Source organism: Episyrphus balteatus, chromosome 2 (assembly GCF_945859705.1).
Source record: "Episyrphus balteatus chromosome 2, idEpiBalt1.1, whole genome shotgun sequence".
NCBI lineage: Eukaryota > Metazoa > Arthropoda > Insecta > Diptera > Syrphidae > Episyrphus > Episyrphus balteatus.
Window position 1 is genome coordinate 18,008,229 of NC_079135.1, and position 17,327 is coordinate 18,025,555.

At 29.4% G+C, this 17,327-nt stretch overlaps 1 protein-coding gene across 15 annotated transcripts in view; it reads left to right on the forward strand.

Moving 5' to 3' along the window:
* LOC129908709 (titin) overlaps positions 1-17,327 on the forward strand; it is a 167,738-nt gene that overhangs the window by 45,281 nt on the left and 105,130 nt on the right. For all 15 annotated transcript variants that reach the window (XR_008771314.1, XM_055985417.1, XM_055985429.1 and 12 more), the window contains one exon: positions 15,686-17,276. Coding sequence is in view for 14 of the 15 variants with exons in the window: in XM_055985417.1 (XP_055841392.1) it covers positions 15,686-17,276 (1,591 nt within the window). In the remaining variant the exon portion in view is untranslated. The remainder of the gene's footprint in view (positions 1-15,685; positions 17,277-17,327) is intronic.

Genomic DNA, 17,327 nt, shown 5'->3' on the forward strand with positions numbered 1-17,327 from the left:
AATGATAGTTTCAAGACAGTTTTGAAGTAATAATCCTCAAAAATAGTAATTTTAATCCATTTTTTTCTAAAACTGTTTCAACCTAATTTATTCGCTATGAAAATTTCGCAAAAAAGGACCTCTAAGTCCTGTTCTTTAAGATTTTTTTTTTAGAAAAATTTTGTCTGACAGTTTTTGGTTTATTCCTAAAAAAAAAAACAAATTAGGTGACTCTATTAAAAAAAAAACTCTTTTTTTTATGTTCTAGAATTTTCTGAAGAAAACAATTTCAAATGCAAATTAATTATTTAGAAGATGAAAATATTCTTTTTTTGAGATAATTAAATTCTGATTTCTTTTTTCTAGTTGGAAGCTATCCAAGAATTTTGCTCTGATTATTTTATTTTTTTTTTTCTGTTGGATTGTGTTGTGGTACATATTTTTTTCAGCATCACCCACACACATTTTTTTTTTTTTTTTTTTGTTAATTGTTGAGTTTGAAAATTTTATGGGTTGTTAAAGAGTAATATTACAATTAAGTATTTCACAATGTTTTGAAAGATACAATATGCATATTGTATAGATTGTGGGAGTTGAAATTTTAGTAAACCTGCAGTTTTTTTTTTTACAAATTTTTGTAAACTTTTTGAATATTTTGGTATTGATGGTTTTTAAAATGCACCTTAGTGCAGTTTTTATACTTTCAATAGTTTGCTGCATAAATTCAAAATTACTGCTATTACGATTCGTACTAAGAGTAGCAAGGATAGTTTTAGGATTTTTCAATTTTTTGTTTTAAGTGTATGGGTCTGAGTTTTTTTATGACGATTTTGAAAAAAATTCGACAGAATTGAAAATAAAAGATTAATGAAATTATACAAAAACTATATCTGAGCAACTTGATTTCCAGAATTGTTAAGTTGGTTTTAAAAAATTGATGAATCCATAAATTCTAAAATAAAAACAGCAATAGAAACTGATAAAAAAAAAATTGGGTGTGGATTAATGATTCTACTAAAAGCCCCATAAATCAACAATTGATTTATAAACTTAATAGTTGTTGCCAAAAAAATATGTCACCCACGCTTAAAATTTTTTGATGTTGGTGGGCAGGATTGATAGATATATTTTGCGTAAATAAATGATGAATGTTGAATGAATTCTTATCAACGAAAAACAAATTGTTTTATTGCTTATTCATCTGGATTTTCAATTTTTTTTTTTAAATTTTGAAATCCATGAGATAATTTTTAACTTTTTAAATTATTTTCTGCAAAAAAATAATAAAATACTTTGTTTTTAATTCATTAATTGATTTTTTTCGAAAGAATTTAGATTTAAGCAGTTTTTTAAGAATATGTTTAATTATATCCTTCGTTTTATCGGCGAATACCTTTTATATTTTTTTAATTTCTCTTTAACCAAAAAGGCTATAAGCATCTGAGGATGCTAAGAGAATTCAAAGTAATTTTATTTATTATATCAAAGCATAGTTTTAAAAAGTTATTTTACACTAGAAAATTCCAAATTCTATTTCCAAATCGAAGTACCTATTTCTCTTACTCTGTATAAAATTGTACCGCACTTACAGAAATTTATTGCTGGTTTCTATTCCTCGAACTTTCACTTGCTTAAGCGTTGTAACAGACTTTATCCCAGTCCCAGTTTATTCAGAGTCATTTGACAATTCTATTTTCTTGATAAAAATTATTATTTCGGATTATTCCGCAAAGAGGAATAATTTTTATCATGTCTAATAACAAGCGCGAAAGTCCAAAAAGTAAAATTCTCTTTTCTTACGAATTGTTCAGAATTGTTTTGTAGACAAATTGGATTATTCTTACACTTTGAGAATGGCATTTCAATCATATCCGGCGACCGGGTAACTAAAATACCAGTCCGGTTGTTCGGAACTTAGTGGCTCTTTAACACAAACAGTCTGTGCCGGCTACCCCTTCGCCAATGCATTGGGTTTTTTTACATTTTTATATTAAGATTTTCACTCGAAGCATATCGTAGAATAATCACTATTGTAATGGTCAAAAGATGGTAAATCCCCTCTTTGTTTCAGGTGATCTGTAGTACGCAAACATTAATTGTCTCCACCAGGGTCGTTAAAATACGAATTCAAAAATAAAAACAAAACTATTGCAAATTCAAAATTAGTTACATTAAAAGTAAAATTCAATGCAAAAGTCTGCACTAAATATTGTTTTCCATAATATTCCTCATTTTTTTTTTTTTTTTGAATTTGGCTAACTTAAGGCCAAATAGTCAAACTTATAAAAAATTTGAACAATATAATGGAAAATATATTTAATTCAGAAATTTTGCAGTGATTTTTTTTACCTAATGAAAATTGTTTTTTATTTGCAATTTATATTTGTTATTAAATTTGTATATCGAATGCATTTAAAAAAAAACATAGGTAGGTTCTCCTCAGTTCAGTAACTTTATCACTGGTGACAAACATTTTTGAATCTCTATAAATAAAACAAAGTTTCTTTAAAAATCAGAATTTTTGAATTAAGAAAATATGATTTTAAACGAAATTCCTATTATTTTGATTGGAAAAAAATGGATTTTACAGTTATTCAAAAATTTACAGAACAGGGAACTCGTCTCCACAACGAAAGCTTAGATGTGAACACAACAAAAGTTACCATTTGAAACTGTTTTTTTTTTTTTTAACTAATAATGAACTAAGAAAGAGAGCTTTATAAATGCAAAACATTTTTTGAAATAGATGGTTTTGGAATTTATGTTAAGATTTGTTATAATGATAACTTTGTCAATTTCTTAACCAAATTACTTTTGTTAACATTACTAAATAGAAGCTGTAGGTCGAGGTTCATCAAACCTTAAACTTTTATAAGTTTTATATTTAAAAAGAAGAAACAAGATAAAAAACAAAATTGTTAGTTTTATGACCTGAGAAAGCTTAATTACAAGTAATACAACCATAGAAAAAATCCAAAGTTAAAATAAAGTATGGTCGTGCTTTTTTAACATTTTTTTCGATAAATCCAATTTATTTTTAAACAAAATCCCGTAACAAGTCTAAAATACTTAATTATGAAGTAGAATGTATGAATTAAAAAGACCTCAACTGTTCTTAAAACATTACAAATACGAATTTAGGGGAGTTTAAACAAGATTATAAACTTGTGTTTTTGAATAAGTGTACTAGTAAAAAATACTTTTTTCCTATGTATTTTATTCTCTGAGCCATCTATTTTAAGCATATGGAAAAATTGGGAAACCGACGAAGTTACGAATACCAGAGTTACGGGCGACAGAGTTACGAGCGGCAAAGTTACGCGAAACCGAAGTTACGAAAAACTAGAGTTACGAATTCTAAAGTTATGTTAAGCTATGACATGTGATTTTTGGGTTGGCAACAATTGCGAAGAACGATATGGAATTATGGAAATACAAACAAGAGATTAACATTTTTCTCATTGGTCAGAACTAAATGAGTAAAGCGAAAATGGGTGTTATTTAATCTTGTAAAATTTTGATTGGATAGGTAGGTATAGATATACATATATGTTTTTGTTTTTGTGAGAAGATCGCAAAAACGTTGAAATAGAAAAAAAACATAAGTATACTTATGTAAGTTTGGGGGACATAATTGAAATTAACTTCTTATTTGTCCAACTAATATTGCACCTACGTATCGATATTCTCTTATTTATGTTTAAATAATTCCATATCGTTCCTCGCAATTGTTGCCAACCCAAAAATCACATGTCATAGCTTAACATAACTTTAGAATTCGTAACTCCCGTTTTTCGTAACTTCGGTTTTGCGTAACTTTGACGGCCGTAACTCTGTCGCCCGTAACTCTGTTATTCGTAACTCCGTTACCATTTCATTTTTTCATAATTTTACTCGAAGTTAATATTCTAAATGATTGAGTTAAGGAATTACGAAAAACCTTAACTAACAACTACAAAGCAAACAATCGAGGGTTTGAGTTGCAGATCGAGATACAGAATAATAAGAACCACTTTCTATGCATTTAAGAATCCTAAATTTGTATTGTAATACTTTTTACTTCATTTCATTTATCTAAAACAAACAAAATGTTAAAACTAAGATATATTTTTGTCAAAAATTCGATTTTTTAATGTTTTGATTAATTGGACTAAAACATCTGAAGTGCGCCCAGAAAAGTTAATATTTCTTTCTTATTTATTCAGCTTTCATGTGTCAGTTCTTGTGTTCAGATTGGTCATTTATTGCACAAGATAGAGCCTAACTACTAAGTTTGCTTGGAAAAACAAGGACATACAAATTTAAAAAAATCATATCTTGAAAACCTATCCAAAAGCATTTTTTTAAATATGATTTTCGAGTTTTCTGGTTAAGAATCTACCTACACGAAAAGAATAATGGTACTTTAAAATTTTAAAATTTTTTTGTAAACTAGTGTTATCTATGGAAAAAAACTACTTTTAACTTGTCTTAGTTAACGTCTTAGTTAGATTTGGGTTTAAATTACATATGTGTATGAATATGGCCTTATCTGTATAAAATCCAATGCAAATTACTGTTATTAATTTCCCAAAAAATTGAATTTTATTTGAAAATGTATTCAAGATTAGAAAATAAACGTAAATCAAAATAATACACTCTTTGAAAAAAGTTACCGGTATATTTATTATTATTAATATTATATTTATAAATTTGTCATAGACTTATTGTTTTTGTCATTTATAACGACAGAATTTTAGTAGGTACATATTTATAAAATTATATTCATTCAAAAAATAAATGTATTCCCATAAAAGTATCAAATTTCATGACAAACATGTTCAAAAATATTTTCAAATGACACTTTCTTAAAATATTCTGTCTACAAATGTTCTCTGACAAATCCCATTAATCATACTAAAAAAAAAATACAACCATAAACACTGAATCATCTTCCTGTCTATTTATAAGTTAAAAAAATATATACCAAAGTGGTATTAGGTTAGGTATAAATATAGAAATCGAAAGTGCATCTTGAAGATACAAATTTTTAAAATAAAAATATTAAAATTATTTTAGGGATATACCCACTCGCATACTTAAATCTCAGAGAGATGATCAGCTGAGAAAAAATGAGAGTGAGAGCAATTAGATTGAGAGAATGAGAAAGAGAGAATCCGGAGAGAGTGAGAGAAAAAGAGTGTAGAGAGTAAAAATAAACTCTCTAAAAATTTCCCAAAATCCTCTCACAAATTTCCCTTTTTCGAAATAGAGAATAAATTCGATTTCTATTATCCTTAGAGTGGTTCTCAAAATTACTCTCATCTCGAAAACGAAAAAAACATATGATTTTTCAAACAGGTGTTTTTCTATGTGAGAAAACACATGCGCGAAAATGAAAATAAATGCAATAAAGAAAAGTTGAAGAAAACAAAATAAAAATTAAGAAGAAACGAGAAAGAAAATTCTGAAACAGAAATAGTATTATAAAATGAAACAACATTCTTTGAAATGAACTCACAATAGTTCACGATCAATTTTTTGAACATTTTTGTATTTGTTTTTTTTTTTTTTTTTTTTTTTTGTTCATCATTTCCTGAACGTAGACAGATTTTTCAATTCAATGTTTTCTTATTAATTTATTTTTATTTGTTTTTATATTTTATTTTGTTAGTTTTATTCAGCAACAACGTTCAACAATAATAGGGGAGAGTGGGGCCAAATGTAACACTTTTTTCTAAAATCGATGGTTCTCCTACAAATTTGAAAGTGGGTCAACCAGACCTTTTTTAAATTAAAGACCCATGTTTTAGCTCCAAGATCCATCATACAAATTTAGCAAAACATAACGGTAATGTTGAAAAATAAAGCTTCCAAAAAAAAAATCGTGTTGTTTCAACTTACCCCAAATACGGGGCAAAGTGTAACACATACCGGGGTAGGTTGTACCAAGAACTAAATATAAGAGAAAAATACCTTTATTTGTTTATATTTATTTATTTTTAATTAATAATAATAAAAACAAACCTCAGTCATGAAATTTTGGTGCAAATTTGTAAAAAGTGGAGCAAATCCAAGATTTCCAGAGAAAATTTGACAGTAGTCTTAAATAAAAGTTATTCGAATTCATAAATTGTTTTATAAGCTTTATGAATTCAAGTGGTGGTTCAAAAATGTGTTTCCAATTTCGAAATAAATACAAATTAAATTACAAGCAATCATATTCAGGGTTGTTAATTATATTAGGAAAACAATTTTTCAGTATAGGTAGGTTTTTACATGGTACAACTTGCCCCGGAAAAATGTTACAACTAGCCCCAGCATGAAATTTGGCACATAAAATCAATTTTAAAAAAAAGCGAAACTGATATAGACATAACATATACACCCAATTTGAGCCAAAACACAGTTGCATATAACAAAAAAACACTTAGCACTCTATCTTTTTCGGGTAAAGAGGTAGACCAAAAATAAAATTAAAAAAAAAAGTTACAAACATGCATTTTTTGGACACCACTAGTGTAACTTCTCACCCTGTCGTCTAATCTTCATCTGAAGAAAATGTGCCGGTAGATATGCAAAAATTGAGCATTTTTCTCCTTTACGCGTTTCTTAATATTGAAAGGAACATCGCTTTTTTTAGCTGTTAATTCTTACCCCTGTTACATTTAGCCCCACTCTCCCCTACTATACATCTTATAAAATTTATATGTATGTTTACTTATACTTATTTTAATATTAATCCATTTATAAAAAAAAATTAGAACCGGATTTTTAATAAATGAACCAAAGCTATTAACATCCTTACAACAAAAGAAATTTAAACAAAAATTTTTTTTCAATTTTTGAAACTATGGTTAATCTCATTTCAAGTTAAAATGTTTTTGAATATTTTTTAACTTCTGCAATCCAATTATGCCAAAAATTGAAAACATCTCAATTTAAATTCATTTTAAGATTCAATTTAGTTTTTCCAAGTGTTTTTCTCTCTTGAAACTTTTTATTTTATTTTTACAAATTTTTTCTGAAGAAATTATGATCCTTAACTTCCTAGAATATCCTTCATTTCAATCAAATGTGCAATGTCTGAACTTCTAAATAATTCTATCTGTCTGTCTCTATCTCGTGTAACAGACCAAAAATAAGTGGATCGATTAGCTTGAAACTTAGAAGTTAACCAAAGAAGAAAAACTTACTTTTCCCAAAAACGGGTGACCGGTACTAAAGGTACCTGTCAAAGTACAGTTTTCTTGGTATCTGACTTAATCATAGGATACTCAAACAATTTCAGCCGATTTAAACTAAAAACCAAGTAAAAGCTTTTTAGCTAATTTTTCAAAAAACAAATGTTTTGATCTTTTTTTCAAAATTAATTTTTGAAAAATCAATTTTTTTGAAAATAGATCGATGAATATTGTTTAAGCTTTGTATCAATTAATGATTTTTTTTTAGAATTATTTACCCATTTTTTTGTTAATATATTTCAAAAATGGTTAGGTACTAAAAAACTTTTCTTAAAACTTTTCTTAAACATTTGAAAATGTTTTTTTTTTGCCCAAAAAAATGTTTGTTATAGAAAAATGACATACCAACTTCATTTGGACGTCAAAACTATTTAAATATGTTAAGTTAAAATATTCTTTTATGATTTTTCAAAAAAAAAAAAAAAATGGCTTTAAAATTCTATGAAATTATACAATAATGTGCGCCTTTTTCATGTATTTTCTTCAGTTTAAAGCTTTGGAAAATTTTAAAACTGGCTAGTTTTAGTTTTATTTCTGAAACTGCATAACTTTCATCTTCCTCCTTCTTTTATAAATACACTTGATGTAAGAACATCATTATTCGATTATTGTTTTTCTGGTTTAAAATATTTTAGAAAAATAAACTTTACTGTACAGGATGTCCCGGGATGAGATAAAAAGATTTTGGGAGATGATTCTTGGGTATATTCTAAAAAACAAATTGTTCTACAATAACTCTCTATCTGCAAAGTTGATACCCTTTAGCGATGATTTAAGAAAACACTTACTTTGGTATGCCTTTACTCATGTTAATGTTAATAACTCCGTTAATACTTATAATAAAAACTTCATTAATGTCTTGATTTTTAGAAGAAATGCTATTCTTTGTACCTGCATTTAAAAAATGTTAATATCTTTTTTTATTGCTCAGATATTAATTTTTAAATGTATTCATTTTTTCTTAACCATGATAATTTTTGACTTTGGGGCCGATTTACTTCGATAAATGTTATAAACATAGAGTTTTGCAAATATATTCTGCTGAAGAAAACAATAATGAACAAAAAAGTGCTTGTACAAGTTTGCCAGAAAACTGATAGATTTTATGCTATTTAGGAAAACCTTCACCAGGTAAAATCTTTAAAAAAATGTGATTAAGAATTAAAAATTTATTTTTGTAGTTAAAATTTATTTTTATGTAAGACCTAGTTACCAAAATTGTTTAAAATGTGCTTCTTGATTTTGTATTCTTTATAGAGTCCGTTTGGTGGTAATCATAAAGTTTAATTAATGATAAGATCTTACTATTTTGAGGTTAAGCTTCTTTAATTTTTCAATGTTGTATAACAAAATTGCTATTTTATTTACAAAAATAGTCTTTAAACCTTTAGTTTTCACTGAAATATACAATAAAGAAAAAATAGTCCAAGTTCTAGAATGCTTCCTTGCGGACCAGAGTCTTTAATTTTCTTGAGTCCCTAATATTTTTAATGGTACCAAACTATATAAAAAGTCAGATTAAGATATTTTTCCATTTTATTTCATGCTAGGCAAATTGTATATAATTTTTTAAGTAATGTCAAACTATGTGAAAAGCTTGAGCAGCATCTAAAGAAAGCATGGAAATACCTACTTCTTTTTCTTGATTTTTTTTTTTTTTTTTCTTAATTACATCTTTATTTCTATGAACTTGTATAATCGAATGAGACCAATTAAGTCAGACAATTTATGAATGATTGCTAGAAATAATTAAGTATTCCAGCCTTCTACTAGCTTTTAAAAAGTAAAATTCAATAAGTTTTAAAAATTCTCTAAAAGAAATGTTAGATTTTTTCCATTTCTCAGTCGATTTCTTTATGTTGTCATCTTACATCAATATCAATAAGCCAATACCAAAAATGTAGGTTAATTCAACTAACAAGAAACTTAAATAACTTATGTTGTTTGGTAAACAAAATTAAAAAAATCAATGGCTACTTTAAGTGAACGTTAAAAAAAAAAAATAAATGGCAAAGTTACTTTTCCATAGAAGGACTTTATTACACATTTCCACTTGCAACTTGCATCCAACAACTCTCAGAATTTTTGCTCTTTAAAGCAATTTGTTGTCAATAACAGTCGCACTTTGTTGTTTTCTATCAAGCAAAGCTTTATGTTACCGAAGACAAATTCAAATAAAATACCATAACAAAAATAATGCACCTGTAATCGTACGTGACTTTGACTATTTCGGAATAGACTAGAGCTAGTTGCAACAAATCACATAATCCAAAGTGATGATGATGGGTTGGTTACATGCATTTGCCTGCCTTTACTTTCAAGCTTTGATTTTGTTTTAAATTAAATTTTGTTTGCTCAATTTGTTTATTTAAATTTCGTTTGAAAAATACAACAAACATTCCAGAAATTCTTTTTTACTTAGTGTTGGAAATGCTCTGAATAAGGCTCGATGTAATGTGATCTCATTATGTGTGTTTATTTCGGAATGACGCGTTATCCAAAAATAGAGACACACTCGTTTGATATATTATACGAATAAGCCCCATGCTGACAAAATTGCATAGAAATATCTCTGCTTTGTGGAGCAAAATCACTGTGCGAAAAAATTATTTTATCTCTTTTCTTTCTTTCTTTTCTTGCAAAAAAAATGTATTCTTAGTTCTGGAATCTGTTTTTGTTTTGTTTTTTTTTTTTTCAAAATTAAAAATAAATCTAATGGCAAAATCTTTATGTTTACTTTAAGAAAGATGTTTTTACTTTAATTTTAAGAAAAGAATTTTGATATGGTTTTTATCTAAGTTTGTTTGTTTATAAATTTTTGAAATCTCAAGGTAGGCTAGTTGAATGCAGTAAAAGAATTCATTGTTTTAGCAAGGTCGAATTTCATCTATCTATTTAAAGAATTCCTTTTTACTAATTTCTTCAACAACTATTTCTTAAGATTTAAAATCACCAGAACTGAACTGTAGATTGGGGTATTTTTCATTTTTGAATTTTGCGTTTTTCATTTGAGTCAAAGCAACTCTGCATGTACCTATACCTATGCGATAAAAGTTAATGTTGTTTAAATTTCGAAAATATCTTTTTTTAGTTTATAACTCATAAACGGTAGTGCTACCTAAAATTTGTTCCGCAAACATTTAGGTTTTCTGCTTCTGTATAAAATTTAATTAAATTGTTTTCCTTGAACCATCTTCTACAAAAAAATATTATTTATTTTGTTCAAAAGTCAAAAATCGTAGTATTTCGGACAACCAGGTATATTCTGAAACGGTGAATAGGCACTTAATAGATTCCCTACAAATTTAAGAATAGTGTTCTTCTATACAATTACCTAAATATATATTTACGGTTCTTCCTTGACCTATTATTTTAAATAAATTTTATTTTGTTTTTAAGTTTGTTCAAAAGTAAAAAAAACAGCAGTTTTTTTCTTGAGCCTGGTACGCAAATTAACTTAATTTTGGTTTCTATAAAATATCTCTCAAAAATTTAGCCGAGCTAAATATTTATTCAAAAATTTCAACACCAAGTCGTGCTCAGTTGCAACTTAAAATCATATTTTCGTTTTAAATTGCACATTTTTTATCTGTCAGAATTTACTATGCCGAAAAAATGAAGAAACACGAAAAAGCGCGATCTGTGTACTATAGGCCTTACTAAAAAAAACCTGAAGTTGTAAAATATTTTCAATTCAATTTGAGGACAGAAATACTCTCTGCCAATATGTCTCATGTTTAGTTTCTGTGTGATATCGTGATAGCGTTCGAATAATATCAAAGATAATAGATACATTTCAAAGAACACCGGGTTTCTGGAAGTTTTAGTTTTTTCAATAAGATTTTTTAACTCAGTACATGCTTCATTTTGTATAAGAAAACCTTTGAGTAACAAATTTGTTTGTACCATTGATAGCCAAACTCCTTATTAGTAAAAAAAAAACATTACTTCTTGAAACACGAGCAGCAACCCTAACAAATTTTATGTATTTCGTCATTTTTTAATTTTTTACAGGATTGGGGAAGATTTCTAGGAAAATATACCTACTAGGTACCTACGAAGGTTTAAATATTGGAGTAATAGGCTATTGATTATGTCGAAAAAAAACAGGGTAATAAGGAACTAAGACGTTCACGGGTTTTTATTGCAGGAATTGTTCAATGGGTTATAAAAGAACATAAAACCGCGGAGTACTATTAAATGAGAGGGTGGAAACTGAAGATAGGGGTGTAAAAGCCCCCTTTTTGGTTTTTCCAATATATCTCATAAACCGAGCAAAATTTTAATATATTGCAATCAAAACTTTTTGTAGAGATTTGAATTTCCTATTAGAATAATGTTTTTAAAAAATTGAAAAAAAAAATTTCCATACCAAAATAGTCGAAACAATCATAAAAAAAATATCAAAAAAATTAATTTTTTGAGTTTTTTTGCTTTTTTACTTGTACATTTTTTTTTGGGTTGAGATAGACATAAACATTGCTCCAAAGAAAAAAAGAAGATTAAATTTCCTTCAAAATGCTGTACTCACTAAATTTGTTCATTGAAAATTAACCGAAGTATGGCCATTTTAATATATCCTTTTTTCGCATTTTTAGTTTTACTCAAGTAAAACAGAAACATTTGAGGGGAAAGTACGATAAATTAAGCACCAAGAACTGGTAATGAGATTTTGTAGTTCAATACACTTTAAGGGGTTATATCTAGTTGTAAGTGCAAAAAAAAACTTATTTTTTGTGGATTTTTTGTGAAGAGGAATTTAATTATATAAACATAAAGAATACATATCCATATAGCAAATTTAATGTATTAAAATAATTCGCTGTGGATTTAAAAAATATTGGGTTCCGTTGTTTTTGTAGTAGACCTCCTAGACGACCTCCAAAAAAAAGGTGTCTGGCGGTGAGCAAAATTTCTCCGAAACGGCTGGAGTAATCGGCTTGAAATTTTTACACAATTTTCTAAGATACTTTTGTCAGGTAATGAACGAAGGAAAAAGGTTTTTGACAATAATTTGATTTTTTAAGCCACTTTAAAGTGTAAATTTTCTTGAAAAACAACGATTTTTTTCTTTGGGAAGCCGCCATTTTGTTAAAAATCAAAATTTTGACTATTCCTTAGTTCATTACCTGCATTGGTCTATCCTGAAAATGAATCTTTTGGTTTTTTTAATTTTAAGTGACTTGGATCAGAGATATCTTGCTCACCGCCAGACACCTTTTTTTGGAGGTCGTCTAGGAGATCTACTACAAAAATAAAGGAACCCAATATTTTTTTAAATCCACAGCGAATTATTTTAATACATTAAATTTGCTATATGGATATGTATTCTTCATGTTTATATAATTAAATTCCTCTTTACAAAAAATCCAAAAAAAGAAGGTTTTTTTGAACTTACAACTAGATATAACCCCTTAATGAATTTCTCTACATAAATTTTAAAGAAATTTGGTTGATGTAGGGCATCGGTTCTCAACCTGTGGTCCGCGGACCCCTGTTCTTTTTATCTTTTTAACTAATTTCCTCACAGAGAAAAATATGACCCGCTAAAAACTAACAGATTGCCATATTGTTTTACCTTCCATACATTTCATAAGGAAATCTTATTAAAATCAACGATTAATAAGGTTTTTTTAAGGAGATTTCTTATTATTTTTATAGAGAAAATCTTATTAAAATTTGACTGAAAAGTTGTTTTTTTTTGCAACTTAGCACTAGAACAAAAATCGCGATCAATATTTTCATGGCAGGTTGGTCCAGGTGGTAAGGTGGGCGACTAATGATTTGAAGTCTCCAGTTCGATTCCCAGCCTGGTCATCGTTTTTTTTATTTTTTTGCAGATTTTAAAACTATAAGGAAAACCCGATTGTTTTAATAAGGTTTCCTTCTTGGATGAAAACCATAGAGAAATCTTATTGTTTTTGTTCTATTTTATGTGGTCTATTTTTCTCTGTGCTCGTATTGCATTTTCTTACCCCTCTCAATAATTGATACATGAATCTAATTTTAATTACTAAAGGATCACGAAGTGCTTTTCTATATATGTATAATGACATGGACTTGCTGCCTACTGCCGGAGCGAAAACTAATTTTCTGCAAATCCAAAATTTTACCCCCTGCTAAATTCAATGATTTTTTTAAAACCGTATGTATGTTTTCTTGCATTGTAGTAAAAGAAAAATGTTTCACTTCAGAGTTGGTACTAAAAAGAATTACCTACATATATTAAATAGCTATATTATATTAAACTAAAAAATAATAATTTCAATTGCAATAAGAAATAACTAATGGAGGCTTTTTATAGAAGAATAAATGCATAAATTGATGTAAAAAAAAAAAAAAAAACAATATGCAAAATTCATTACATAAGCCAATTTGTTTTCAATTTTCAAAGCGAATGCGTGACCGCGACCCTTAGCGGTCATTTTAAAAATTAAAAAAAATCTTATTATACTTTTTTGGATCCAATGCAACTTTTGCGGGGGGTATGTTTTTTTTTTATTTTTTCAATTTAATTTTTTCACCATTCAATGTCGCTCCGGCCCTATGGGCAGGATTCACAGTCAGCAACAGTGTTAATTTAATGATTCTTACACATAATAATAAATTAAATTTATTCTCGAAAGGGGTCCGCCAACTGACAATTTTTTTGTTAGGGGTCCGCATACTTTGAAAGGTTGATATAGGGGAAGAGCCGACATTTAGGACAAAAATTTTTTGTTAAATGAAAAATTTTTTTGTTATTTGACTTTTTTTGAGAAAAATCAAAAGCATCAGTTTTATTGCAATTGCTTTGCAAAGTTCAATCAAAATCGACGTTTTCGAGTAATAAGCTAATAAGTCGAAAAATTTGAATGGGAGGTACTCTTTCTAAGCGAGTTACAAGAAAACAAAAAAAAAAGCAACTTTCAGAATTCTATAAAAATCATCTCGTACCAAATTTGAAGAAAATACGGCCACCCATTTGGGCTGTGGAAATGTGTACAGATAGACGCACATAAATTTAAAATTTAAACAGTCCACAAAATTATCTTGGGTGAAAGGGTGTTTTTTTTTTAGAAAAGATGAAATTCAGAATTAATAACAAAAGAAACTATGCCAAAAATGACACCCCACTGAAAATTTGTAGAAATGTTTCATTTACCACAAGAATCTAAGCAGTCTCTAAAAATATTTAAAGAAAAAGGGTATTTATTTTGGTAATAAAGACAATCCGCGATACATCCAATAAAACCAATGATTTAAGTGTTACCCTTACCACCTTTATTAAAATTGTTGTTTTTGGCATGGGAATCACGTATAAAAAAAGTTTAAAAGTATTTCATGCGAAAGGGTGTTTTTTTTTTAGGTGAAGATGGTATGTAGGTTTATTGCAAAAACTAATTAGTAATAATATGTTACCCCACATTTCTTACTTTTGAGACTAGAAGCAAGAATCTAAACTGTCTATAAGAATATGTATAATGATTAAAAGGCTTTTTTATAAGAAAAAAGGTATTTTTCACCATTATTCACCACTTTATCAAATAATTTCGGATGAAAGCGTGTTTTTTTCGAGGAGTGAATAAATTCTGTTAAAAGTCCCAAAGTGTAGGTATTTCTTTAGGTATTTTTTAAACTTTAAAAAGATAAAGCTTCACCACAGTTTGTGATCTTTCTTTTGAGATTCAAAATTGTAAAATTGTGAGAAAAAATATTGAATCAGTATGGCAAAATGCATCCACAAAGCTTATCTGGTTTTAATAAGACACAGTTTTTTAATTTTATCTCCAAGGCTAAAAACATTGGTACATAAATAACTTTTAAATACTTATTTATACAAACCTTAGCACAAAATGTAAAAACATTGCATCCATCCATTGAATGAATTCAAAAATAAAAAAAAAATATTTACAAAATTAAAAAAGCCTTTGGCTTTTCATTAATCCTTATTAAATAAATTCCATAAAAAACCATCAACTTTAAAAAATAATTTTTAGTTAATTTAAGTGATTAAGCTTTAATGGAAGTAATCAATTAAAAAAACCTACTCTTTTCAAGATTAGGTATAGGAATAATTTTGAAAATTATTTATGAGTCAAAAAAGTGTTTCGAAATAAAAAAAATATTTTGATACTTATTTTATATTTTTAAATATTAAAATCTAAAATGCATCTTCTTAAATAAAACTATTTTGCAAGACAAATCAGCGTTGACAGATTACCCAAGCACCAGACTTGCACTTGTTGACAGGCATCAAAAGTCTTCAAAAACGGATTCCCATATTGCATCATAATTTGTATTCGAAAATAAATCTTTTAATTGAATTATGAAATAACGAACAAAAGTTATGATAATTAAAAAAGAACCAATTCATAAATTTAAACTTAAAGAATAATATTTTAGACAAATAAAGCCAACTTTTATATAAATAATTAACTTTTTTTAAACTTATTTGCCATGAAATTAAATTTTTTTCCCTTTGTCTTCTTCTCTACTTACAGTTCAACAACACCATGGTGGCACAACCATTATGCAACAACAACAAATCCTACCATCACTGACACACGTTTATGCCCAAGGTGACATTTCGCCGCCAGTCTTCGAACAGATCTTCCGTAATGCCCGTTTCGCTCAGGGCGGAAATGCCATGTTCGAAGGCAAGCTACGTGGCAATCCAAAGCCATTTGTTACTTGGACCCGAAAAGGCGCACCACTTCTCGAGTCTCACAAGTATCGGATGAATTATAACGAAGTCACCGGCGAAGTGTCGCTGCTCATCAATCAAATTGGGCCTGGCGATGAAGGTGAATACACATGCAGCGCCCGCAATCAATATGGCGAAGCTATATGCTCAGTTTTCATTCAGCCCGAAGGTATGGCAATGCCAGTGTTGCAGCCAATTCAAACCCACGACAAGTCCATGTACACCAATGGCTACTCCTTCACATCCATCGAAGAGGAGTTCCGTGTGGACACATTCGAGTATAGACTATTGCGGGAGGTCTCATTCCGAGAGTCCATTACCCGACGAACACAGTATGAATCCGACTTTCAGCTTTCGACCGAAGTTGATCGTGCCCTTGGACCTGCTTTCGCACCGCAGATCAATACCAAGCCACGCAACTCAAAACTCGTCGAAGGCTCTGATGCCGTATTCACTGCCAAAGTTGGATCGAACCCGAAGCCAAGGTTGACATGGTTCCGCAATGGTCAACGTATTATGCCATCGGCTAAACATGAGATCTCTTATTCGAGCAATATGGCAACTCTACGTGTGAAGAATGCTAATCTTCAAGATGCCGGACATTACACTTTGTTGGTGGAAAATGTCCAAGGTTGTGTAGTCTCATCTGCTGTGTTGGCCGTTGAGCCAGCTACTGAATCTTCGCATGAACCAAAGCCTGTTGATATCATGGCTGAACAGTTGGAGGCCGGTAAGGCTTTGCCACCGCAATTTGTACGGGCCTTCACCGATCGTGAAGCTACCGAAGGCCGCATGACTCGTTTCGATTGTCGCGTCACTGGAAACCCTTATCCCGAAGTCTACTGGTTCATCAATGGCCAGATGATTAACGATGATGCCACCCACAAGATATTGGTCAACGAATCCGGTAGCCATTCGCTGATGATCACCAACGTTAGCCGTTATGACGGTGGTGCAGTTCAGTGCTTAGCTCGTAATAAGGCCGGCGAAGTTGCCATCGAAGCTCAACTAAACGTGCTCGAGAAGGAACAAGTTGTTGCACCACAATTCGTTCAGCGTTTCCAAACACTCACGGTACGTGAAGGCGAACCAGTTGCACTCAGTGCCAATGCTATCGGAACACCAGTTCCCAGGATCACCTGGCAAAAAGATGGTGTCCAAATTAGCTCGACACAAGATCGTTTCGTTGGCATTGATGGCGGAGCTACATGCTTGGAATTACCACGTGCCACGCCAGCTGATGCTGGTTGGTACCAGTGCACTGCACAGAATGTTGCAGGATCGACGGCAAATCGTGCCAGACTCTATGTATTAGAAACTCCCAGAGATCAGCCCCAAGAACAAAGACGTCTACAGTTACCAAGGCCCACTAAAGTTATCGAACCAGAGTAAGTTTTTTTGAAAGCGCCTAAAAGTATATACACTTTTTCTTAGACATT